This window comes from Hypanus sabinus, chromosome 13 (genome assembly GCF_030144855.1).
Source record: "Hypanus sabinus isolate sHypSab1 chromosome 13, sHypSab1.hap1, whole genome shotgun sequence".
NCBI classification, from domain to species: Eukaryota; Metazoa; Chordata; class Chondrichthyes; order Myliobatiformes; family Dasyatidae; genus Hypanus; species Hypanus sabinus.
Genome location: NC_082718.1, coordinates 32632875 through 32659574, shown reverse-complemented (window position 1 = coordinate 32659574; position 26700 = coordinate 32632875). Strand labels below are relative to the sequence as shown.

Below are 26700 nucleotides of genomic sequence, written 5' to 3'. Positions count from 1 at the left end.
GGGAAAAGGGTTGATTTTTTTTGGGGGTAGATATTCCTGTTCCATTTTGTGCAAAAGGGGGGGGGGTTGGGGATGACGATCGTGTTGCCATTGTTTTTGTGTGGGGGTGGGTGGGTTTGATGTATCTCTGAACAACTTTCACTTCTTTTGAAATTTGTCTTCAGATAGTCACAAAACAGGTGTATATAGATGCATGCTTTGTTACTAAATGGACCTTTGAACTATACTGATTACTGATACATCAAGTTGTAAATGCAGGTGTCCCCCGTTTTTCGAATGTTCGTTCTACGACACTTCGCTGTAACGAAAGACCTACATTGGTACCTGTTTTCGCTAACCAAAGAGAATTTTCACTTTTACAAAAAAAGACGCCCGCTTTATATGTGTGTTTACCCTGAGAAAGACTACAATGACCGTGAAGCCTACTGCAGGCAGTTGTTTGCGAATGTGTGTACGTGCGGATTTTTTTTCTCCAAATCAATTTTGTTTCGCTGTCTCCCTGAGTTTGATAAGTACTACACTGTACATACAATATTTCTACTTTATATAGGGTGTACATTTATCATATTATTCCTGCTTTTATTATATGTTAGTGTTACTTTAGGTTTTGTGTGTTATTTGGTTTGATTTGATAGGTTTTTGTTTGGGTCTGAGAACGAATTTTTCCCATATAAATTAATGGTAATTGCTTCTTTGATTTACGACATTTCGGTTTACAAACAGTTTTGTAGGAACACAGTGCCTTCGAGTAGCGGGGGAAACCTGTACATGAAACTTACTTTGGGTTTAAGCATGTGGAGTTTATTGTGTAATTGATTTATCTTTATTTATTTAGCAATACAGTGCGGAATAGGTCTTCCGGCCCTTCAAGTCATGCTATCGAACAACTCCCGATTTAACCCTAACATAATCATGGGGCAATTTACAATGACCAATCACCCTACTAACCTTTGGATTGTGGGAGAAAAACACCCATAATATGTCAGTTCTACAAATAAGAGTCTAATCTCACAATGTTATTTTCAATGCCTTCATTAGGGAGGGGCTTTATGTTCTAAAATCCAGTCGTAATTGGAATGGCAGAGAAGATATGATGCCTTATCATATTTTATTCAAGCCAACACACAAAACAGAAGGCGAGTTACCTCAACATCTGTCAAACGGCGATAAGTTAGAAGGCTTCAAAGATCCAGTAGGACATCTGGAAAATACTGAGCTAATCAGCAAAGTCAACATGGCTTCATGAAAGGAAAATTGTTTGATTGATATACCAGTGTTTTTGAGAAGAAATAATCTGTTGTGGATAAAAATTTTCTAAAGGTGTTTCATAAGATGCCACACTGAAGGTTGTTGTACACAAGGGTTCGTGGTGTAGAAGCAACATATTGGCTTAGAAAGATTTGCTACTGCACAGGAAAAAAATAGGTATAAAATATTTCTCCCTCGTGGGCCTCAGGAAACAGTAAATCCTCATTTTTGTTCTAATATTTATTTTATTTAGTGATACAGCTTGGATTAGGCCCTTCTGGCCCTTTGAGCCACGTCATTTAAGCAACCCCAATTAACCCTAATCTAATCATGGGACAATTTACAATGGCCAATTAACCTACCTAGTACATCTTTGGGAAACTGGAGCACCCGACAGGAAATCCCACGCATTCCATGTGGAGGACGTATGGACTCCTTGCAGATGACACCGGAATTGAACTCCGAACTCCTCCGCCCTGAGCTGTAATAGCGTCACAAACGAAGGGCTACAACAGGAAAAAGGGCTAAAATATATTTTGCTTGTTGATCTCTGGAAATAGTGAAGCCTCATTTTCTTTCTGATTTTTAGAAATGTATTGGGAAAAGGAAATTAAAGTATTACTACTAAATTGTTGCTGAATCCACAGATAGGAACATTGGGAAGAAGAGATGTGAGGCTACAAAAGGGTGATGATAACTAATGGAAATGTGGGAAAATGTGAAACTGGGGGGGTGGAACAAGATTCTCTAAATGCTGAGGGATTACAGTGAGGTTTTTCGTGTCCAAGTGCGTGACTTGCAAAAAGTTGGTACACAGGTACAGCAAGTAAATAAGAAAGGTAAGATGCTGTCATTTATTGTGGATTTGAACTCCAAGGTAAAGAACGTTATCCTTCGGTTGCATAGGACACGGAGATCACAGTTAGAGTACTGTACAAAGTATTGGTGTCTTTATGTAAGGGAGGACATCATTCTGGAAGCATTTCGGAGGCTTACGTGGAAAGGAGATATTACTCCGAGGAAAAGTTGGCGAGGCTAGGCTTGTATCCTCTGGAGTTTAGAAGAGTGAGAGTGCTTTGTTGAGTGATCCAGTCAGAATGGATGTGGAAAGCACGTTTCCTGTTCTGGAAAATTTAAAACTTGGAAACCATTGTTTAAAAATTAGATGATGCCCATTTAAGATAAGTCCTGGGTTTTTTTTTCAGGGCTCTGAGACTTTGGAGCACTTTTTCAAGTGGTGGAGGCAGAGTCTATGAATTTTGTTAAGATGAGTGTTGATAGGGACTTGGTAAGCAAAATGGTGAAAGTTTCCTGCAGTTGTCAAGAGTGTAGAATTTGATTTGCCACATTCTTACTGAATAACGGGCTGATTCACATATTCTTGTGTATTTTATAGCTGCAGAAAAGTGACAATGGGAAGACTAGCTTAACATTAATATTCTTAGATGGAATCACAAAACTCAGTTACTGTCCCTCTCTAATAGTCTTATTTTGGTAAACTCAAAAATTTTAATTTCTGTGGCTCTGTGTGGTAAAGTCAACAAAATGGTATGGACGGTGTAGGCCCCATTATAAAAACGTGAAGCTTGCATTTTGGGTTTAAGCAGTTAAGGCTTGTGTTATTTTAAAAATTTATTTATTGAGATGCATCGCAGAATAGGCCTTTAGCCCTTTTGAGCCAAGCTACCCAGCAATCCCCGATTTAACCCTAACCTAATCATCGGACAGGTTTTTTTTAAGCGTGTCTCACCAGACAGTCAGCCATTCTTGTCTGGCGCGTGGTGTCAGGATTGGTCTCCTTTCGGATTAACCGGGTCACAGTATGAAAGTTCCTGACTTGACCCTCTTATTTTTTACGAGGCCGAGTGGCTATCTTGACGCTCAACCCGGCACAGATGGAAAGCGTGCTGGGGGGTGGCCTGACTCGGATTCGAACTTGGGAGCCTTCACTCCGGAGTCCAGCACTGGTGCCATTGTGCCACCAGCCAGCCATCGGACAATTTACAATGACCAATTAACCTACTAACCTGTACAACTTTGGGCTGAGAGAGGAAACCGGAGCACAAGAAAGCCTACAAGTTCCATGGAGAGAACATACAGACTGCTTCCAGAGGACGTTGAAATTGAACTCTGAACCCCAACGCCCTAAGCTGTAATACTGCCGCGCTAACCGTTAGGCGACCATGGTGTAACGAGAGGCACAGCCACCTATTGGCATTGTTAAACAAGTTATACCATTTGTTCAGCTCCAATTTAACAAAAAAACTTTATCAGGTTTAAAAATAAAGTATTACTAATCCAAAAGGAAAGGTTTATTGCCCATAAGATCTCTCTTTAAGCTGTGACCTTTGTTTTTGGGACTGAACTTCCATTTTATACGTCTAATGGTCTTCAGTGGAATTAGTGTTAGACAATAAAAATAACATAAGTAAGTCAGCTCATTAATTTTTCACAACTGTAAATACTGCAAGTTTAGAAATTGTGCGGGTTTCAGCTAGTACCATTGAGTCTGCAATGTGGTACATAGTTTTATGGAGCACCACTGAAACTGTGTTCCTGTTCCTAATGTGACAAGCATACTTGTAACATATTTATTTATTTGCAGCAGATGAAGATGCTTTTAAACTTTTGTGGGAAATGAAGATGCGAAAAAGGCAAGGGAAACCAAATCTGCCAGACACTGTCACTGAACTTAGCACTGAAGATGGTTGTAAGGTGTACCTGGTTGGCACAGCCCACTTTAGCGATAGTAGCAGAAGAGATGTTGTAAAGGTAAAAAGAAAAAACAGCTCCAACTTTAGAAAAACTTGTCCACTGGTAAATTGTGTATAAGAATGCTAAGCATTAAAATGAACTTTAATTCAATGTAAAACAATCTTCAGATCATAAACTTATTGCTTTCAGGCGTGGAGAAACTTCAGGTACAGTCAACCTCTCAACATGGTTTGTCTCCTTAGATTTCAGTCAGTGGTTTAGTAATATAAATAGTATTTATTTGTTTATTGGGATACAGCCTGCTGTAGGCCCTTCCACCCCTTCGAGCAGCCACCCAGCTACTCCCGATTTAACCCTAGCCTATAGTAACCAATTAAACTACTGTCTGTTGGGTCTTTGGACTGTGGGAGGAAACTGGAGCACCCAGAGGTAAATCCAGGGAGAGCATGCAAACTCCATACAGGCAGCGGTGGGAACTGAACCCAAGTCGCCGGCACTGCAAAGCATTGTGCTAACCTCTACACTACTCTTTGTTTAATGAGGGTAGCCACAGTTGGTAAAACAGTGCTGGAAATGTTCAGCAGGCAAAGCATTATTTGTGAAAAGAGAAAAGCTGAATTAAGGTGCAAGTTAGTTAGTTATTGCCTGTTGCATAGAGAAGTGTCATGAAAAGGGATGTGCTTGGTAGCAATGGAAGATCAAATTGGAGAGCCTCAAAGAGAATGGTCCCTACCGGATGCTGGAAGGGAGGGGAAGATGTATTTGGTGGTGGAGGATCCACTGAATGTGGAGGTGAGGTGGAAAGTCAGAACTTGTCTAGAGGGCTGGAGAAAGAGAACAGAAGTGTGGGAAATAAGCAACAACTGCAGAACTATTTTCAGCTAAGGTAGAAGAGAAACCATGGTTAATGAAAAGGAAGATACTTCAAAGGCGTTGATTGTGATAAGTCGTATTAGCAAAGATATAATCAGATGAGAAACTGGAAGAATTAAAATGAAGTATCTACAGGAAGCAAGGTGCAAGGAAGTACATTTGATGTAGTTGTGCAAGTCAGGGACTTGTAATGAATGATGGTTGCTAGCCTATCTGATGGAGGATGAGAAGTGTTGGATATGGATATTTGAAAATTGGTAAATTAAATTAAATGGTAAATTGATTTATTGTCAAGTATACCAAGGTACAGTGGAAAAACTTGCTTTGCATACTGTTCATACAGATCAATTCATTACAACAGTGCATTGTGGTAGAGCAGGGTAAAACGATGACGGGCTTCAATGTAGTCTTACAATTACAGAGAACGTGCAGGTAGACAGTAAGGTGCAAGGTCATAATGAGATAGATGATGAGGTCAGGAGTCCCATTTTATCGTGTTAGAGAACTGTTCAATAGTCTTACAACAGTGGGATAGAAACTGTCTGGATGGAAACTAAGTGGAAGTAAAGAAAAGGCTGGGGCAGTTGTACTCAAGCAAGACACTTGAAGTTAAACCACTAGACACACCTCTGGAGTGAGACTTTTTGTAGGAAGGTCTTCCTAAAACCCAGCTTCCCTTTACATAATAGGGAGTGCCATAGACAGACGAGATTAGAGGGATTATCAGCAATGACAGTTACTTCAACATGAGCATAGTCTTACCTGGACACCTTGGTCTCCACATGAATACATTTTCTTCGTCCACTCCTTCTCTTTCCCTCTCTGCATCTTAAAACATGCAGGATCACTTTTTTGTTTTCTGGTAAAGCTCAATGCCCGTTATTTTTTTTCTCTGTAGTTACTGTTTGGCCTGGTGAATATTTCCAGCACTTTGTTTTTATTTCAGATTTTCACCATGTGCAGTTTTGAATTACAGTCACATTTCAATCAGGCCAAAAGTATGGCTGAATATTCAGATTCTGAGGGCAAAATGAAAGTCATAATAGCGGCTACAAGTATTCATTCAGTTTGCGTTTCAACGTGTATACATAAAGTTGGAAAGCTAATTTATATACCATACCAGTCAAGGATGAATTAAATCATATTTTGAACACCTGTATTCCAGCAGGTACAAACAAGCTGGATGAACTCAGCAGGTCAGGCAGCATCCGTTGAGTCCTGATGAAGGGTCTCAGCCCGAAACATTGACTGCTCATTTCAACAGATGCTGCCCGACCTGCTGAGTTCATCCAGTTTGTTTGTACGTGTTGATTTGACCACAGCATCTGCAGTGTACTTTGTGTTTTGTATTCCAGCAGCATTGTTCTGTAGTCTGTTTGATAAATAATGAAAGGAGCTAGTCGTAAAAAGTTTAAAATCTAATGTGAGTTGGTAGACAAGGCTATGCAAAACTTTGATAAAATGCTGCAATAGCTGATGTATTTTGCACAGTTAACATCATCAGCTGGTATTAAAGTTACAGGCCGAACAAATTCAAAGTTCAAAATAAAATTATTATTAAAGTACTTGTGAGGCCTCTATCAGTCAGGGTCAGCCATAAATGTTATGTCCTAGCTGCCTAGATGCTCAAGCCTGGGCAGTACAATATGGAGAGCAAGCTGTGGCCCATGTAGCGAGCTCCCCCTCTCCACGCATCTAATGAGGAACCTAAAGGAACAGCAGAGATCAATACAATTTGACTCCAGCTCCGGCTTTTTTCCTCTGGTTTAATAACAAAGTCTACCTCGTGAGTGGGTATAGCCATAAGGCAAGGAAAATTTGAGGTCAGCGTTCTCCTTCTAGATGAGCTGCCAACCGCGGCTGGCGAGCCCCATGAGCCCGAAGCTGCTGGTTTTAAGGCAGCAGTAAACGGCCTTTGCCCTTTCCGTTTCTACTGAAAAGGGTTCCGCTCAGTTTAGTAACTAAGCCTCATGTGAAGGCCAGGAGCTGGACTTGGGTGTCAGATGCTATTTGAGGTGCTCGACATTAGGAGCATTTAATAGCGAGTGGGATTTTTTTCCCCATTACCACTCCTAGTTATAACAACCTTAAGGAACCATCAAAGTACATACGTATATGTCACCATATACAACCCTGAGATTCATTTTCTGGCAGGCATACACATAAATCCAAGAACCACAATAGAATCAATGAAAGACTGCATCCAACGGGATAGACAGACAATGAATGTGCAAAAGACAAACTATGCAAATACAAAATAAAAGTAATAATAGTAAATAAATAAGGAATAAATATCAAGAACATGGGCTGAGGAGTCCTTGAAAGTGAATAAATTGGCCATGGGAACATTTCAATGATGGGGCAAGTGAAGTTGAGTGAAGTTTTTAATTATGGTTGAGGGGTAACTGTTCCTGAGCCTGGTGGTGTTGGTCCTGAGGCTTCTGTATCAACTTATATTGAGAACAAAAATATTGATAGGAATTGCACAATGGAAAAAGAATATTGACATTTTTATAATAACTTTTTGAATCAAAGCATCAAAATCTTTTATAGAATATTGTTTTTGAAGATCCTTCAATCCCTCAGTAGAAAAGTTCAGCATTTCTTCCAGAATCTAGTTAGTGTATCTTCAATTTAATAAAATTCCTTCTTGTGATATTTCTGTTACAAATGTGCTTCCCAAAGAATGACATACTTATTGTTTTATTCCAGACTATTCAAGAAGTGCAGCCAGATGTAGTGGTTGTAGAACTGTGTCAGTATAGAGTCTCCATGCTCAAAATGGATGAAAAGACATTGCTTAAGGAAGCCAGTGAAATCAATCTGGACAAATTACAACAGGCTATTAAACAGGTACTGTGTCTAGTCTTGACTTCTATCTTTGGTGCCAATAAAGTATGCATTTTGTAGTAATTTTGGTTTGTGCATACTTAATTTCGGCATTCTGTTCGACAGCGCTTATAAAAAGTATTCACCTCTGGCCCCAAAAGTTTCCATGTTTTATTGTTTTACAACATTGAATCACAGGATTTAATTTGGCATTTTGACACTGATCAACAGAAAAAAACTCTTTCATGTCCAAGTGAAAACAGATCTCTACAAAGTGATCTAAATTAATTGCAAATATAAAACACAAAATAATTGATTGCATAAGTATTCACACCCTTTGATATGCCACACCAAATCATCACTGGAGCAGCCAATTGCTTTTAGAAATCATGTAATTAGTGAAATGGAGATCACCTGTGTGCAGTCAAGGTGTTTGAATTGTTTCTAGTAAAAATACACCTGTATCTGGAAAGTCCAACTTTTGGTGAGTCAGCATCCTGTCAAAAACTACACCAGGAAGACGAAAGAACATTCTAAGAAACTTCGTGAAAAGGTTATTGAAAAGCGCAAGTGAGGAGCTGGATGCACAAAAAAATTCCAAGTCACTGACTATCCCTTGGAGTACAGTTAAGTTGGTCTTCAAGAAATGGAAAGAATAATGCACAGCTGTAAATCTGCCTAGACCAGGCTGTCCTCAAAAATTGAGTGACCTTGCAAGAAGGGGACTAGTGAGGGAGGCCACCCAGAGACCTGTGACATCTCTGAAGGAGGTACAAGCTTCAGGGGCTGAGATAGGAGAGACTGCGCATACAACTGTTACCCAGGTGCTTCACCAGTCACAGCTTTATGGGTGAGTTGCAAAGAGAAAGCCACTGTTGAAATTAACTCTCATGAAGTCTTGGTTAGCATTTGCCAGAAGGTATGTGGGAGACTCTGAAGTCAGCTGGAAGAAGGTTCTAGGGTTTGATTAAGCCAAACCTGAGCTTTTTGGCCATCAGACTAAATGCTATGTTTGGCATAAGCCAAACACTACACATTATCAAAAACACACCACCTCTACCATGAAGTATGGTGGTAGTTGCATTATGCTGTGGGGATGCTTCACTGCAGCAGGCCCTGGAAGGCTTGTGAAGGTAGAGGGTAAAATGAATGTAGCAAACACAGGGAAATCCTGGAGGAAAACCTGATGCAGTGTGCTAGAGAGCTGCGACTTGGGAGAAGATTTGTTTTCCAGCAAGACAGTGACCTCAAGCATAAAGCCAAAGTTATACAGGAATAACAAAAACAACAAAGTTAATTTCCTGGAGGGTCATGTCAGAGTCCAGACCTCAATCCAGTTGAGAATTTGTGGCTGGGCTTGAGAAGGTCTGTTCACTCATGATTCCCCCAAGCAATCTGAAAGGGCTTGAACAGTTTTGTAAAAAAGAATGGGGAAAATTGCAGTGTCCAGATGTGTAAAGCTGATGGACTCAAGGCTGTAACTGCTGCTAAAGGTGCATCTACTAACTACTGACTTGAAGGGGGTGAATACTTATGCAGTCAGTTATTTAGTGTTTTATATTTGTGATTTAGATCACTTTGTAGAGATCTGCTTTCACTTTGATACAAAAGAAATTTTCTGTTGATCATTGTCAAAAAGAGCCAAATTAAATCCACGATGATTCAATGTTGTAAAACATTAAAACTTCCAGGGAGGTTAAATACTTTTTATAGGCACTGTATTTACAGAGATACAGCATGGAATAGGCCCTTCTGATCCTTCAAGCTGGGCCACCCAGTGATCCCCCGATTTAACTCTAGCTTAATTGGGGGGGGGCTGCAATTTACAATGACCAATTAACCTTCCAACCAGGATATTTTTGAACTGTGGGAGGAAACCCAAGTGCTCACAGGAAGAACTTAAAAACTCCTTTCTGGCAGCTGCAGGAAATGAGCGTAGGTTGCTGATACTGTAAATCGTTGTGCTAACCAGAGCAGTACCATGCAGCCCACAGTTTCACGGAAGCAAGATCTTCTAAACTGAGGAATCATGTTGATGCTATGTCCATGTAAATGGAATATGGGACTTCTTCAAAAGAAGGCAGCGGAGCACGTAGTTGAAAATAACTCGTGTTGGTATGAGGCAAAAACCTTGTGGGACTGAATTGAATTGTTCCTTAAGAGCGGCATTGTTTTGATGAGCTAAAAAGCTTTATTGTTTCAGTTTTTAGACATTAAAAACTATTAGCCCTTCTATGTGGTCTACCACCATTCTGTAAAATTTTTTATTTATCTTTTTTCCCAAATTCGTTGTGCAAATCTCCCTTGTAGTGTGATTTTAAAAAGATCATTTTGGTACATGGAATGGACCCCGAGTTTAAAAGTATAATAAATTTCCTACTCTTTCTATTCCTCAAATCATAATTTTCTTACCGTGTGTCCAATCATCCATCTTTTTTGCAATTACTGACAGTTATTTCATTGTTCTGGCCATTTTTACCACTTGGATTAAATTACCTTTCATCCTCGTCATCTCATGTCCCCCACACCCACACCAAACTTAATCATTTATCATTTTCAGAATCATGTTACTAATACTTCAGTCAGTAAGGTCTCTAATAACTTGGTCATTCATGTCTAAGGCATTCATTCAGTTGATTGATACCAAGCACCTCTTATATCAGAAGCAAAATATAAAGTGATAGTTCTAAAGACTGCTTTGGAATTGTGCTGTTTTGTGAACTGTGGCGTTATAATCTAACTTATTTAGCGATACAGTGCAGAGTAGGCTTTTCAAGCCACACAATCACTTCCGCCCCTCCCCCAAACCCTGATTAACCCTAACCATGGGACATTATACAATGACCAATTAACCTACCCAGTACGTCTTTGGACTCTGGGAAGAAACCGGAGCACCTGGAGAAAATATATATTCCATGCAGAGTGCGTACAGAGAATCATTACAGAACCCCGAAACACCCTGAGCTGTAATAGGGCCATGCTAACCACTACGCTACCTGACACTGATGCTGCTCACAAGCAGATTTTGATTCTTAAACTGTCTTGTAGTCAAACACCTCAAACTTCTAGTAAACCGGGAAAAATGTTTTAATATGAATGTAATTACAATATGATGAATAGCTCTTCTCGTGCCTCCAGCCAGGTACATGTATCAATTATAGCCGACAGTTAGATGACAAACTTTGCCATCTTCATCAGGGAGGATGCCTGGGCGTGTCTAGTCCGGTAGTATTTATACCCCTATTGTCAGTCCCTCCTAATTGGTTAGTCCTCATCCAATCAGGTTTTGGCTCTCCCATCTTGTTTACAATCGAATTCCAGTTCTTACTTGGATCAAGCCCTTCATCTTGTTAAAGTTCTTTTCCTTTAGTTTTATTTCGATGGCTTTTGGGGCCGCCTAGCAAAGGAAGCCCGTGAAGAGTTTATTTGTCATATATGCTGGGAAAACACTTGATCCTTTAATTGCAATATGTTTTTTTAAAAAAAATTCCTGTTATTGGTGCGACTGCATTTATCTATTAAAGCTAGGATTGTAAACCTCTTCCAAAGGAATCAGTAAATCTGAACATGTGCCCTTTACCTTCTGAATAATGTTAAGTTTAAGCTACCGAATGTAGTTAATACACTGTGCAAATATCAGTGGAGCCTTTTTTTTATACACTAAAACTTTTAACTGTTGTTTTGATAGAATGGAGTAATGTCTGGACTGATGCAGATGCTGCTATGGAAGGTCTCTGCTCACATCACTGAACAGTTGGGCATGGCTCCAGGAGGGGAGTTCAGGGAAGCCTTCAAGGAGGTAGTTACTCATCTTTTTCAGTTTTATCCCTCTTGAAATTCACTCAGTCTTGCTTGTGTTCAGCAATGCCATCTGTATATAGTTGCCTGGATTTGCAGTTACATTGAAGTTATCTGACCTCGCCTACAGTAAAGGGAATCTTAATAACAATGTGTAATATGTATTTATGCTACTTACTGGGAACTCCAGATATCCTGCTTGTTCACATTTCTATGGTAATCAAGTGGATTGTGGGAATTTAAGACTTTGTGATCTATGTTCCTGGCTGGGAGAGAATATATGGAGTACTCTGTCTTGTTGAATAAAATGTGATGGAGTTTTAAAGGTGCATTAAGCCATAATTATTGTTTAATGACACCCATTAACATTGTATTGTGTGGAATTTTAATTCCAAAAATTTAAAAATTGCCTTTTATATTACTATGAAGTTTCATTATTTCAGCTTCTATGTTAATCGTGTGTGTGTGTGCTTGTTTCAGTGTACAATATACATTGTCTAGGAGACAGGAGTTCCCAATTTTTTTTTATACCGTGGACCCCTATCATTAACCCAGGGGTCTGTGGATCCCAGGTTGGGATCCTGTGGTCTAAAAGGTTTAATTAAAATTGGTGCTTTTTGCTTCCTTTGTGGTCTGAGAGTTGGTCCTTATGACTGGCTTTTTAATCTATCTCAAGAGCATCATTGATACAGGGTACTAGAGGCACTGATGCCACACAGCTCTATCCAGGAAAGAGGAAAGCCAGAGATCAAAAAATCTTTTGTGGACTGTTTGCTCTGTGGTCAGTGACAATCTTACTGCTCCACTACTGAATATTCTAAACAATATTTAAAATAAATATTCTTGTTTTCTGACAGATTTGTCACTCACAACATTTGAGTGCTCCGTGCATTTCATTTGGACAACATGGTCATCCAAACGAGTTTATGTAGAAAGCAATGTTTAGTGATTACAATTATGTACTCTGCAAGTAGCATGTCAATGTTGTGTTACAAATTCTACGGCTCTTTGCATAAATTGAGTTTTTAATTTCTGACGATGTTGTCAATGGTGCAGTTGGCACATGCCTCTTGTTAACTTGTGTATAACCATCTGCTATTTGCCTTTAAGATACCTCAATGTGGGCTCATAGAAAAGTACAATACAGAAACCCAACCACCCTGTCCATGTTGAACCATTTGTACTGCCTCGCCCCATCAACCTGCAATCAGACCATAGCCCTCCACACCCCTACCATCCATGTACCTACCAAACTTCTCGTAAACGTTGAAATCGATCTCGCATACACCACTGCGCTGGCAGCTCCTTCCAAACTCTCACAACCCTCTGAGTGAAAAATTTTCTCCTTGTGCTCCCATGACCTCTAGTTATAGTCCCACAAATCACCCCTCAATCTTCTGTGTTCCAAGAAATAAAGTTCTAACACGAAAAAGTCTGCAGATGCTGGAAATCCTGAGCAACACACGCAAAATGCTGGAGGGGCTCAGCAGGTCAGGCAGCATCTATGGAAACACATAAACAGTCGACATTTCAGGCTGAGAGCATTCTTCAGGACTGACAAGGAAGGGGGAAGATACTTAATCTTCCCTTATATTTAAAAAAAACACAAATTAATCTTATCTTAAAGCTCATGTCTTCCAGACCTGGCGCCATCCTTATAAATTTTTTCTGTACTCTTTCAACCTTATTTACACCTTTTCTGTAGGTAGCCTTTACTGTTTCCCATACTAGGAACAATTATTCACAAAAACATGCTGGGCAAGAATAGCAGGCAGTGTTCTTTCCCCAAATTACCCTTAGGTGAACTATTAGGGTGATTTAAATTCTTTAGGTTCATTTGACTGATAACTTTTCTTTTATTTCAACTTTTCAAATTGAATTTGGATTAAAAGGTTAGAAGCATGATTTTTGAATTTGCATTATCTGGAGAATGTGTACAGTTTTCTGAGCAAGTCCAGTTACATAACTATTAAAGATATTCCCTTCGGGTACTGCAGTAGCCATCCAAATGGTGTGGTTTGGTCTTGACATGAGTGTTTAACATTTGAAGCATTTACTTTTTGAGTGCTCTTCCAAGGATAAGATTATGTTTGGCCTAAACAGACAAATCTCTATAAATCACCCTCCCTGAAGGATCATTTATCTATTTAAATTGTATTAGCTTCAAGATCTTGGAGTGTAAGGGCTTCCGTTATGCAGTGAGCTTTTAATGAACTTGACATTCTTGTGTGTTGCAGGCTGGGAAAGTGCCTTTCTGTAAGTTTCACCTTGGGGATCGGCCCATCCCCATCACCTTTAAAAGGGCCATTGCTGCACTTTCTCTCTGGCAAAAGGTCAAGTTAGCCTGGGGCCTCTGCTTCCTGTCTGATCCTATCAGGTACGAAAAACTGATAATTTCGAAAGAATTACAGGCTTCAATTTATGCCATTTATAACCGAACAAAATTGTTATACTGATTACCTGAAAATGTTATGTTAAACTGATTTTGTACAGAAATAATACTAAATGTGTATTCTCAGGCAGTTTTTACAGATTGTGAAGATCATTGTCACAAGACACTTGCATTAACAACTTGTATTTATGATATTATTTGGGAATGCATGAAAATATCTCAAACCCTTATGCTATTAGATGCTTAGCTCATTTTATTCCTGGCCTCCATAGGAAGCTAGGTGGAGGGGCAGGTAGCTTTGAAGAAGCAGAGAGGCTACAGAAGGACTTTTGCAGATCAGGAGAATGGGCAAAGAAATGACAGATAGAATACAGTGTTGGGAACTGTATGGTCATGCACTTCAGTAGAAGAAATAAAAGCATAGACTATTTTCTAAATGGAGAGAAAATTCAAAAAACTGATCTGCAAAGGGACTTGAGAGCCCTTGTGCGGGATTCCCTAAAGGTTAACTTGCAGGTTGAATAGGTGGTGAGGAAGATTAATGCAATGTTAGCATTCATTTCGAGAGGACTAGAATATTAAAGCAAGGATGTAATCTTGAGGCTTTGCAAAGCACTGGTGAGGCCTCACTTGTAGTATTTTGGGCAGTTTTGGACCCCTTATCTTAGAAAAAATGTGCTGACCCTGGAGAGAGGGTTCAAAGGAGGTTCATGTAAATGATACTGGGATTGAAAGGCTTGTCATATAAGGAGCATTTGATGTTCTGGGCTCCTTCTCACTGGAATTCAGAAGAATCATAGAAACCTATTGAATGTTGAAAGGCCTCAATACAGTAGATATGGAGAGGATGTTTCCTTTGGTGGGGGAGTCTAGGACCAGAGGAAGCAGCCTCAGAAGAGAGGGGCATCCTTTTAGAACAAAAATGAGGAACTTCTTTAGCCAAAGAGTGGTCAATCTGTGGAATTCATTGCCACAGGTGGCTTTGGAGTCAAGTCATTAGGTATATTTAGAGGTCAATAAATTGTTGATTAATCTGGGCATGAAGGGATATTGGGAGAAAGCAAGAGATTAGGGATGAGTGGGAAAATGGATTAGTCATGATGAAATTGCAGAGCAGACTCGATGGGTCAAATGGCCTAATTCTGCTCCTAATAGTCTTATAATTCATGCCCCTTAAAACTCTTGACCAAAATTTTTGGGGAGGGGTTTGAAAATCTCAGTTCATCAATGTCTACACTGCAACATTTCCATTAATACGACCATGTTACTATAGTGTAACCAGCTCTCACTTTATAATCTGTGAAGCAAATTCTGAAATCCTCCTCCATTGGTGGACATGATCACTTTGTATTCCGCTTCAAATTACTTAACCACTTAATCACATTCCATTATTCCCTGACGTTGAATCCAAGTATAAGAGCCAAACTTATGCAAACTTTTCTCGTAATTTAAGTTCTGATATCATTCTGGTGATTCACCAAATATTTCAAATCCTCCTGAAAATGGCTTTCCAAAATAGAATCTTAAAGATTCTAAGTACATTTATATTCAAAGTACATATGCAGATTCATCTTCCCTGCAGACAATAGGTGCAGAAGTAGACCGTTCGGCCCCTCGAGTTTGCACCGCCATTCTGAGATCATGGCTGATCATTCACTATCAATACCCAGTCCCTGCCTTGTCCCCATATCCCTTGATTCCCCTATCCATCAGATATCTATCTAGCTCCTTCTTGAAAGCATCCAGAGAATTGGCCTTCCGAGGCAGTGCATTCCACATCTCCACAACTCTCTGGGAGAAGAAACTCTTCCTCAACTCTGTTTTAAATAACTGACCTCTTATTCTCAATCCATGCCCTCTGGTACTGGACTCTCCCAACATCTGGAACATATTTCCTGCCTCAATCCTATCAAATCCTTTAATTATCTTAAACGTTTCAATTAGATCCCCTCTCAATCTCCTCAATTCCAGCGTGTACAAGCCCAATCTCTCCAATCTCTCTGCGTAAGACAGCCCTGCCATCCCAGGAATCAACCTAGTGAATCTACGCTGCACTTCCTCAATTGCCAGAATGTCCTTCCTTAAACCTGGAGACCAAAACTGTACACAATATTCCAGGTGTGGTCTCACCAGGGCCCTGTACAAATGCAAAAGGACATTCTTGCTCTTGTACTCAATTCCCCTTGTAACAAAGGCCAACATTCCATTTGCCCTCTTCACTGCCTGTTGCACTTGCTCATTCACCTTCATTGACTGGTGAACTAGGACTCCTAGGTCTCTTTGCATTTCTCCCTTACCTAACTCGACACCGTTCAGACAATACTCTGCCCTCTTGTTCCAGCTTCCAAAGTGGATAACTTCACATTTATTCTCATTGAATGACATCTGCCAAGTATCTGCCCACTCACTCAGCCTATCCAAGTCTCCCTGTATTCTCCTAACGTCCTCTTCGCATGTCACACTGCCACCCAGTTTAGTATCGTCAGCAAACTTGCTGATATAGTTTTCAATGCCCTCATCTAAATCGTTGACATAAATCGTAAAGGGGGCAGAAGTTTAAGGGAAACACGAGGGGGTATTTCTTTACTCAGAGAGTGATAGCTGTGTGGAATGAGCTTCCTGTAGAAGTAGTAGAGGCCAGTTCAGTTGTGTCACTTAAGGTAAAATTGGATAGGTATATGAACAGGAAAGGAGTGGAGGGTTATGGGCTGAGTGCGGGTAGGTGGGACTAGGTGATATTACGAGTTTGGCACGGACTAGGAGGGCCGAGATGGCCTGTTTCCGTGCTGTGATTGTTATATGGTTTATATGGTTATATATGGTTATAAATTGAGACCAGATCCTTAAAGTTTGCTTAACAATGATGGTATCTGTTGTTTTATTTGCTGAAAAAGAAGAGTATGATCCAAGAAGAGAGACAATAGAGGAATTTTTTTACAGAATTAACTTCTAAGGAGACCCACAATGGGCAATCTTTACAATAAATATAATAGGACCAGAAAGTAATATTCCTTATATTGGCAGCCCAATAGTAAAACCTAAAATTGGGTAGGGCTAGTCCACCCATCTCTTTATTTCTTTGTAAATAAACTTTACTTAAATGAGCTTGTTTATTATTCCAGATATAGGAGGTTAAAATTGAATCTAAAGAATCAAGGTACGTCTTAGGAATAAAAATAGGTAAGGCCTGAAAAAGATATAAAAATTTAGGAAGAATCTTCATTTTAATCGAATTAATTCGGCCAATTAGGGATAAAGAAAGAGGGGACCATTTAGAAAGCGTCTTTTTCACATAATTCAATAAGGGGTTTGTTTTTTTTTTGAATAAATTCTTGAAGTTTTTAGTAATTGTTACACCTAAATATGTAAATTGACTTGTAACAACTTTGAACGGAAATTTGGCATTTGATGACATTAGGTCTTTTAAAGGAAATAGCTCACTTTTATGTAGGTTCAGCTTATGTCCTGAAAAAGAACTAAACTGGGAGATTAAAGAAAGAACCGAAGGTAAAGAAGTTTCAGTGTTAGAGATAAAAAGTAAAATATCATCAGCATATAATGAAATTTTATGAGACATACCTTCCCTTAGTATACCAGAAATGTCCTTAGCTTCTTGAAATGCTATTGCTAAGAGTTCTATAGCTAAAGCAAAAAGTAAAAGACTAAGAGGACATCCTTGTCTAGTTCCCCGCTGTAATTTAAAGAAAACCATGGAACCCGTTCAAAGAGGAACATCAACCCCCACCCCCCACATGCACAAAAAGAAAACAAACCGCGCAAATAGCAACAAAAAAGCAAAAAACACAATAACAAGTCTAGGAATGTTCTGTTCAGCTCAGTGTTTGTTAGATGCAAGTGGCTCCGATTCAAAATCAACAAAATGAGGAGAGACCAGAAGCTCATAATACTGAGAACTACAGAGTCCAATTCACAAACCACGTCAATTAAACCTTGCCCACGACCCAAGATCAAGAATTTGACGTTCTACTTTGGCTTTAATGAAGGTTCTGCTCAACTTTAAAAATAACTTCATTCAGTTTATAATTGAACATTGAACCTTTAATTGAAAATAAACCTCTTGGCCTTTCGACTGTCTTTACATGCATGGACAACCAAATATCTTTACTCCTTTGCTAGTCCTGGTTATTCATCAGTTTAAAAAGTTTTTAATTTTCTTTCTCTATTCGGCCCAAAATTTTCTGCTTTACACTTTTTTGTCTCTCTCCTTGTGAATCTAACAGTCTCGTTGAACACTATTCTCCCAATATACACACATTCAAGGAAATCTTGAGGAGCCAGTACCACTATCTAGGTCGGGGTGATGAACCTTTTTGAGAGTGTGCCCAAATAGCAACAAGCTTCTGAATAATTCTCTTGGGTGTGATGGTAACTTTGATCAGTGATTATCGTTGTTTAATAAATCAGTAACAATTATAAGACCATAAGACATAGAAGCAGAATTAAGCCATTCAGCCCACTGAGTCTGCTCCAGCATTCATGGCTGATTTATTATTCCTCTCAACCCCATTCTCTTGTCTTCTTGTAACCTTTGAGACCCTGACTAATCAAGAATCTATGGGTCCTAGGTTTCTGCACTGAGTTGTGCGGGCCCTGCCACCACTACAATCGGATGTTTCAATCAACTTCAAACACTGAGTGATGTCTGTCAGTGAGACCACACCACAACAGGCCAATCTCCCTCTCTGTAAATGAGATGCAGGAATTACTATCAATGGAATTCTCCTGTCCAAACTTGGTAGCTCACCGCAGTCTTTTCCATTGGTACATCCCCAATTTTTTTTAATGGATGCACTGGGCTGTCGGGGAAGTTCATGACCTTGATGAGAACATTCAGTAAAAACTGGCTGGCCTTTTCAGTAAAACCTACAGTACCTTTGGTAGTCAGTACCCATTTGTGCTGTATGTCCTGACATTAAGTATTGTATGTCATATATCGAAATCCAGAGTTCTCCCATGAAGTGCATTACCTTCCCCAAGACATCCATGGATATGAACGACTAAGTACTTTTTTTCCATAAAAATATTAATGACTCTTTTTAAAATTATAATTGGTTGATTAGCTAAGAAAATATTTTATGACTAATCGGTTTATTCAAATACAGCAGCAAAAAGTATATATCCTGTAGTAGAATCATTCTGACTCTGCAAACAAAAATGATACTGAACCAGCACCCTGCAGTTGATAAAAATAATTATCACTAAATAAGACTATAAGACTTTTTTTTGGAAAAAGGATGAGTTCAATTGTTTATTTATGCATATTCATAATAGAGACATTGAAATAAATGAAGTATTTTAAGAAAATCTGTTCAGTGTCACATGTCAACATAATTTTTGCATGTACCATAGGTTCACCACCCCGACCAGGTAATATCTCCTGTCACATCTCAAAAAAATGCAGATCACACACCTCACCCACCCCCCCCCCCCCACATTTAATTTGCTGCATCCAGTGCAACACCAGAGATTTACTTCTACTTAACACCCTTGACTTAAGCTTTTTCTGGCAATGCCTCAAAAAGGCAGCATCCATCATTAAGGACCCCCAATCACTTAGGACACGCCCTCTTCTCATTGCAACCAACAGGGAGGCGGTACAAGAGCCGGAAGAGCCTCAGTGTTTCAGGAACAGCTTCTACCACTCTGCCAATGAGCCCATCACACTACCATAGTATTTTTTAAGAGCAAACACGAGGGAATATGCAGATGCTGGAAATTCGAACAACACACACAAAATGCTGGTGGAACACAGCAGGCCAGGCAGCATCTATAGGGAGAAGCACTGTCGACGTTTCGGGCCAAGACCCTTCGTCGGGACTAGACTCGGTTTTGCCCTTTTTTCATGATATTTAATATTAATATTTTATTTATTATAATTTATAGCTATTACTATATTTTGTGATGTACAGTTGCAAGTAAAAGTTTGTGAACCCTTTGCAGTTACTTGGTTTTCTGCATTAATTACTCATAAAATGTAGTTGGATCTTCATCTAAGTCACAATAACAGAGAAATGCAATCTGACGTACAAACAATTGTACATGTCTTTATTGAACACATTGTTTAATCATTCACAATCCAGGCTGGAAAAGGTATATGACCCTTGTATTTAATAACTGGTGGAACCGGCTTTAGCAGCAGTAACCTCCACCAAACGTTGTTCAGGCTTACACAACAGCAGAGAGGAATTTTAGACCAATCCTCCTTACAAAACTGTTCCAGTTCATTAATATTTTTGGGATACCTTGCGTGAACAGCCCTCTTCAGGTCATGCCAATTGGGTTAAGGTCTGTACTCTGACTTGGACATTCCAAAACTCAAATTTTCTTCTTTTTAAACCATTCTGTTATTGATTTACTTTTGTATCATTGTCTGGTTGCATCATCCAACTTCTGTTAAGCTTCAGGTGACAGACTGCTACCCCTTACATTTTCCTGTAAAATGTCTTGATACAATTTTCAATTCAATGTTCCCTCAACGGTTGCAGGCTGTCCAGGCCCTGAGGCAGAAAAGCAGCCTCAAACCATGATGCTCCTGCCACCATGCTTTACTGTTGGGATGAGGTGCCCCCTTTTCCTCCAAACATAGGGGTGTGCATTTCTGCCAAACAGTTCAACGTCTGTCTCATCTGTCCACAAAACATTGTTCCAGCAATGTTGTGGAACCTCCAAGTGGTCTTTCGCAAACTTGAGACGTGCAGCAATTTATTTGGAGAACAGTGGTTTCCTCCATGGTGTCATTCCATGAAAACCATTCTTGTTTGGTGTTTTTCTTATAGCAGACACAAGAACAGCAGCTAACGAATATTAGGGATTTCTGCAGGTCTTTTGCTGTTATCCTTGGATTCTTTTTTTCACCTCTTTCAGCATTGCATATTGTGCTCTTGGTGTGATCTTTGCAGGAGAGTAGGGAGAGTAGCAACAGTACTGAGCTTCTCCACTTGTGGACAATTTCTCCTTCTGTGGACTAATGAACACTTAGGTCTTTAGAAATGCTTTTGTGACTTTTTCAAGCTTCATGCATCTGTACAAAGTTGTTTTGATCGAGGTGTGGTGCACATAAACATCTTTCTTGAGAAGAGCAGACTCTGTCATTGCCCTGACCTTTTTGTGTCTCTTTGACAGGGCAGGGCACCTGTACAACCCACACCTCTAATCTCACCTCATTGGCTAGAACTCCAAATAGCTTTTGTAGAAGACAGTACCACAAATGTTTAAGTACTTTTTTTGAACCTGGACTGTGACTGTTTAAATGGGGTATTCAGTATTGACAAGAAGAAGTACAATTGTTTGTGTGTTATTAGTTTGGGCAGATTGTGTTTGTCTATTATTGTAACTCAGATGAAGATAAATGTAGAAAACCAGGTATTTGCAAAGGGTTCACATTTTTTTTCCTACAACTGTACTTCTTCTGCAAAACAATAAATTTCACAACCTAGGCCAGTGATATTAAACCTGATTCTGGTTCTTTTATAGCTATAATAAAAGAATAAATTAAAAGCGGCATGGTAGCGCAGCAGTTAGCACAACACTTTACAGTATCAGCGACCCAGGTTCAATTCCCACCACTGCATGTCAGGAGTTTATATGTTCTCCCCATGATTGTGTGAGTTTCCTCCAGGTGCTTCAGTTTTCTCCCACAGTCCAAAGACCTACCAGTTCATAGGTTAATTGGTCATTGTAAAGTGTCCCATGATCAGGCTAGCATTAAATCAGGAGATTGCTGAGCATTGTGGCTTAAAGGGCCAGAAGTGCTTATTCCACACTCTATCTCAATAAATAAATTGCAGGTTTAATGTGTATTCTGCATCACCTATTTCATACTGAAATTGTTCAATTTTTCTCAGCGTAGTAATTTGCTCAAAGAAGCAAGTGTAAAATTATAGTCATGGTGTATTTTATCATAAACTTTTAATTGGTTGATCTGTTTCAGTAAAGATGACGTAGAAAAGTGCAAACAAAAAGATCTTCTGGAGCAGATGATGTCTGAAATGATTGGAGAGTTTCCTGATCTTCACCGCACCATTGTTGCCGAACGTGATGTTTACCTAGCCTATATGTTAAAGCAAGCCGCAAAGCCGTTAGAACTACCTCTGGCTTTGGGACGTAAGTCTAACCCAGGGATTGGAATTTTGTATGGTACTCATATGCATGCGCACCTTCTGTGAGCCAACTCTGCATTATAATTGTGCTGCTCGCTGATGTGTACCAAACTGCTTCATGCCTTGATCTCTAACCCCTGTTGAGTTAGGTAATTTTAGCCAAGACAATTCTGAAGAGCTACAGTTTGCATTCTCGGTTCTCTTCACTGATTTCTGCAAGGCAATAAATGGAAGGACAGGGATTTCTGCACATTGCTCAATGTACTGAGAATTAAATTGTATATGAAGAAGAGTCACCTTGTCATGCTGTGCAATTCCAGAAATTGTTCTCAGATAGGGCGGCATGGTAGTGTAGTGGTTAGCACAACACTTTACTGGACGAGCAACACAAGTTCATTTCCTGCCGCTGCCTGTGAGGAGTTTGTTATGTTCTCCACCAGGGGCTCCGGTTTCCTCCCAAAGTCCAGAGACGTTCTGGATAAGTTAACTGGTCATTGTAAATTGCCCCTTGATTAGGTTGGGATTAAATCGGGGGTTGTACCATTAACAGAAGAGAGCAGGAACAAATTCAAGTCACTGGTCTGTAAGTGCCAGAAGGGTGTATTTCGCACTGTACCTCTAAATCAGGGGTTCTCAACCTAGGCTCCTTGGACCCCTTGGTTAATGGTCGAGGTCCATGGCATAAAAGAGGTTGGGAATCCCTGCTCTAAAGTATATTAATTAAATAAATAAATATAATGATTTAGGTAGTAGGTAGAACAGGTGACTCGGCTCCACTGAGTTCGATTTGCTCCTGTATTGGTTTTGCCAGTGCTCAGCATTTCTTCCACATTCCAAGGATGTGGTTAATAGGTTATATAAATGACCTAAAGTGTAGATGGGTGGAAGGAGCATAAAAAATGAGTTTGATGATATGCAGGAGAAGAGGTTATGGTAGGTGTTCCTAACCTGAGGTCTGTGGACCCCTTGCTTAATGGTATTGGCCCTTGGCATAAAAAAGATTGGAAAACCCTGTGTTATGGGGTATGGGAGTGCTGGCAGTTGTTCTGTGGGCAAATATAGGGGACCATTCAGCAAACAGAAACAATGTCATCATAAAATATACCAAGTTCAAAGTAAATTTATTATCAAATTACATGCAAGTCACTATATACAACTCAATTTCTTCCAAGCATAGTTAATAATTCCATAATAGAATAATAACCATCATAGAATCAGTAAAAGACCACAGGAACTTGGGTGTTCAATCAGTGTGCAATGGACAACAAGCTGCAAATATAAAAATAAAGAAATAGTAGTAATAAATAAATATAAAAAAACATGAGGTAAATAACTCTTGGAAGCAAAATGATTGAAAGTTTTGCATTTTCAAGATTGTTTAATGTCATTTCCTGTACACCAGAATATTTAAAAGTTCAATGATTGTACACCACAATTACTATTTGAGGCTCAGTCAGTAATGTTTCTGCTTGTTCTAAAGCTGAGCCCAGCCAGCGAATGCCATCCGTTGTGGTAGGAGTCGTTGGAATGGGTCATGTGCCAGGAATTGAGAAGAACTGGAATAATCTATTAAATATTCAAGAAATAATAAGGTAAAGTTTGCTCTCCCTTTCAGGTGAAACTGCTTTGGGTTAATGTATGTTGATTATTTATGTCAAGAACATAAAGTTGGTTTGCAGGAGTTAATTAGTGTATCCTGTTTATAATGACTTGCTAACATGGGTAGGGTGGGTGGAATGGTTACATGAAAACTTGGGATGGCCGCCATATGTTTTAAAATGCTTGATTTGGCTAATTATCTTCTCTTGAAATTTGGACGCCACAGTAGAGTAGCAGCTACTGTGACACTAAAACAGCTTGGTCTTGGAGTTCAGTTGCACTGACAAATGTAAAGAACTTGTACATTCTCCCCATGACCGCTTGGGTTTCCTCCCTGTGCTCTGGCTTCTTCCCATAGTCCAAAGACATAGTGGCTGCCAGATTAATTAGGTATTATAAATCATCCTGTGATTGGGCTGGGGTTAAATAGGCGGGTTGCTGGGCCATGCAGCTCATTGGGCCAGAAGAACTTGTTCTGTGTTGTAAATCAGGGGTTCCAAACCTTTTTTTATGCTATGGGCCCCTACAAAGGGTATGTGAACCCCTGATCTAAATAAATAAATGGCTAGAGAATAGTCTCCATGAAGTTCAGGAACTGCCTTGAAGTGAGTGAGATCCAAAAAAGTGTGTGCAGTCTAGAAAATAGATTGGGTCTTGAAATGTTACTGAGTAGCTGCCACGTGGGGTGGAATGTGGGAGTGCCATTTTACTCAGCAGGAAGAAGTCAGGGGTTCCCAACCAATGGTCCACAGGTCCCTTGCTTAATGATATTGGAACCCCTGGACTAGAAGCATTATCAGCTTGACACTCAGTATTTCTAGCAGGGTGGAAGGCGATTTAGCAGTCATTGATATTGGGTGTCCAGCAGGCAGAGGAATGATGCCCAAGTACTTTGTTTGAGGGGGCTCTGCAGAAGCAGCAGTGTGGAATGAGTAACATTATTAATGTACTTCAGGAGGACATAAAAGGTCAAAAGTGGAACTTCTGAACAGTGTTCGTCAACAGGAATCGCGTAACCAAAACTGCATGGTTTTCAAAGTTCAAAGTAAATTTACAATCAAAGTACATGTATGTCACCATATACAACCCTGAAGTTCACTTGCTTGCGAACACCAAATAAATCCATAACAGAATAATAACCATAATGGAATCAGTGAAAGACCACACCAGCTTGTGTGTTCAACCCATGTGCAGAAGACAACACACTGTACAAATACATAAAAATAAATAAGTAAGCAATAAATATCAAATACAAATGATGAGTCCTTGAAAGTGAGTCCAAAGGTTTTGGGAACATTGCAATGATGGGGCAAGTGAAGTGATGATCTCTGGTTCGGGAGCCTGATGGTTGAGGGGTAGTAACTGTCCCTGAACCTGGAAGTGTGGGTCCTGAGGCTCCTGTACCTCCCTGATGGCAGCAGCGAGAAGAGAGCATGACCTGAGTGGTGGGGGTTCCTGATGATGGATGCTGCTTTCCTGCAAAAGCACTTTGTGTAGATGTGCTCAGTGGTAGAGATGGCTTTACCGTGATGGACTGGGCTATATCCACTACTTTTGATTCATGGTCACTGGTGTTTCCAAATTGGTTTAAATCACTAACTAGGCATGTTCTGTGTTGTAATGATGTCCTGGTCTTTATCAATAGCAGTGTGTGGTTTTATCATAGCTGGTATTGGAGGTGTCCCGTCCTAATTTTCAGAAAAAAATTCTTTAATTTTTGATTTTATTGCATTGATTCCTGATTTTAAAAATATGAGCTCTGTGTTTCATTAAAGCATACTTGATGATCTTGGAAGTGAAATTCTGAAAATCATCTGAAATGAAGCGAGTTAGTGTCCTCCAGCAGGAAGTATTTCCATTTCAGTGTTTTTAGTTGGAGATAGTTATGAAATTCAGAATTCTGGATTTCACCAAAATTGGAAAAAAAATCAACTCAGGAATTCCATTAATGTTCTGAGAGACAATAATTTTTAATATATTTTTAAAAATTTGCTCACTTCTCAGCATCTGGTCATCAATATAAAGGCCAGCAATCGTCATTGCCCTTGAATTGCCTTGAGTGAATTGCTGGAAACCATTTCAGGGGGCATCTAAAAATGAACAACATTGGGTCTGGAGGCACACATTCGGGAAAGGTTTCCTTGCCTGGCAGAGATCATCAGATCAGATTTTCTGCTAGTCTGATTTCACCAATGTGTCTGCTGCACTGTAGTTCAAGAGTTGATTTGAGGTATGCCAGCGTTGGCATGGTTCAGGAACAGTATGGGGATAAATGCCTAACCAGTTTTATGTCTGCCAAGGGTTTACAGAAAAGCAGCTTAATAAACATTTTAATGTGATTGCATTCTTGATGAAAATAGTAAGCTGTAGATGCAGTAAACCTGAACTAAAACTGAAAAAGCTGGAAAAATTTGAGATTAGGCATCATCTTCAGAGAAAGTGAGTTTGTCTGAAATATCAAAACTGAAGAAAAGAAGTTAGTTTGAAGCAATAGAGTGAAGAGGGGGGAGAGATGGATGGGCAAATGGAATATCTCTGAGAGTGAATGTTGTCGTGGTCATCCAGTTAGCAGGTGACTAGGGCAGTTGTGGTCATCCAGTTGATGGGTGAATGGGGCAGCTGTAGTGATCGTCCAGTTGACGGGTTAATGGGGGCAGTTGTAGTGGTTGATGAGTGAATGGGGGCAGTTGCAATCGTTGACCAGTTGACCGTGAGTGGGGTCGGTTGAAGACAACACAAGCACTGGAGCATAAAAGTTGGGAACTTTCTTTTTTTTTGAATTTTCAAATAGGTTACAGAAAGAAAAAAGATTATCGACCCTTCCCCCCTCCCCTTAACCCCTCCCCCCAACATATCCCTATAGAAAAGAAAAAGAAAGAAAGAGTGCCTGGATATCGGAAGATCCCCACATGCTCCACGGAGTTCACTATAGCTTTAATATGTATATTTATTTATCTCCCCAGATAACCAATAATTTTATCTTCGGAGCACCTATATATTTAATCCTATTTTTTGTAAATAAGGGCGCCAAATTTTCAGAAATATTTCATATTTATCTCCTAAATTATAAGTAATTTTTTCAAGTGGAATGCAGCTAAAAATTTCATTCTTCCAACGATCTATACT

At 39.7% G+C, this 26700-nt stretch overlaps 1 protein-coding gene across 7 annotated transcripts in view; it reads left to right on the top strand.

Moving 5' to 3' along the window:
• Window positions 1–26700, top strand: part of trabd (TraB domain containing) — a 56644-nt gene that overhangs the window by 24195 nt on the left and 5749 nt on the right. For 6 of the 7 annotated variants that reach the window (XM_059987444.1, XM_059987445.1, XM_059987443.1 and 3 more), the window contains exons 5-10: window positions 3854–4020; window positions 7549–7689; window positions 11354–11464; window positions 13701–13840; window positions 21807–21979; window positions 23456–23567. In XM_059987444.1, coding sequence (XP_059843427.1) covers window positions 3854–4020; window positions 7549–7689; window positions 11354–11464; window positions 13701–13840; window positions 21807–21979; window positions 23456–23567 — 844 coding nt within the window. The remainder of the gene's footprint in view (window positions 1–3853; window positions 4021–7548; window positions 7690–11353; window positions 11465–13700; window positions 13841–21806; window positions 21980–23455; window positions 23568–26700) is intronic. The other variant, XM_059987448.1, reaches the window with a different exon arrangement.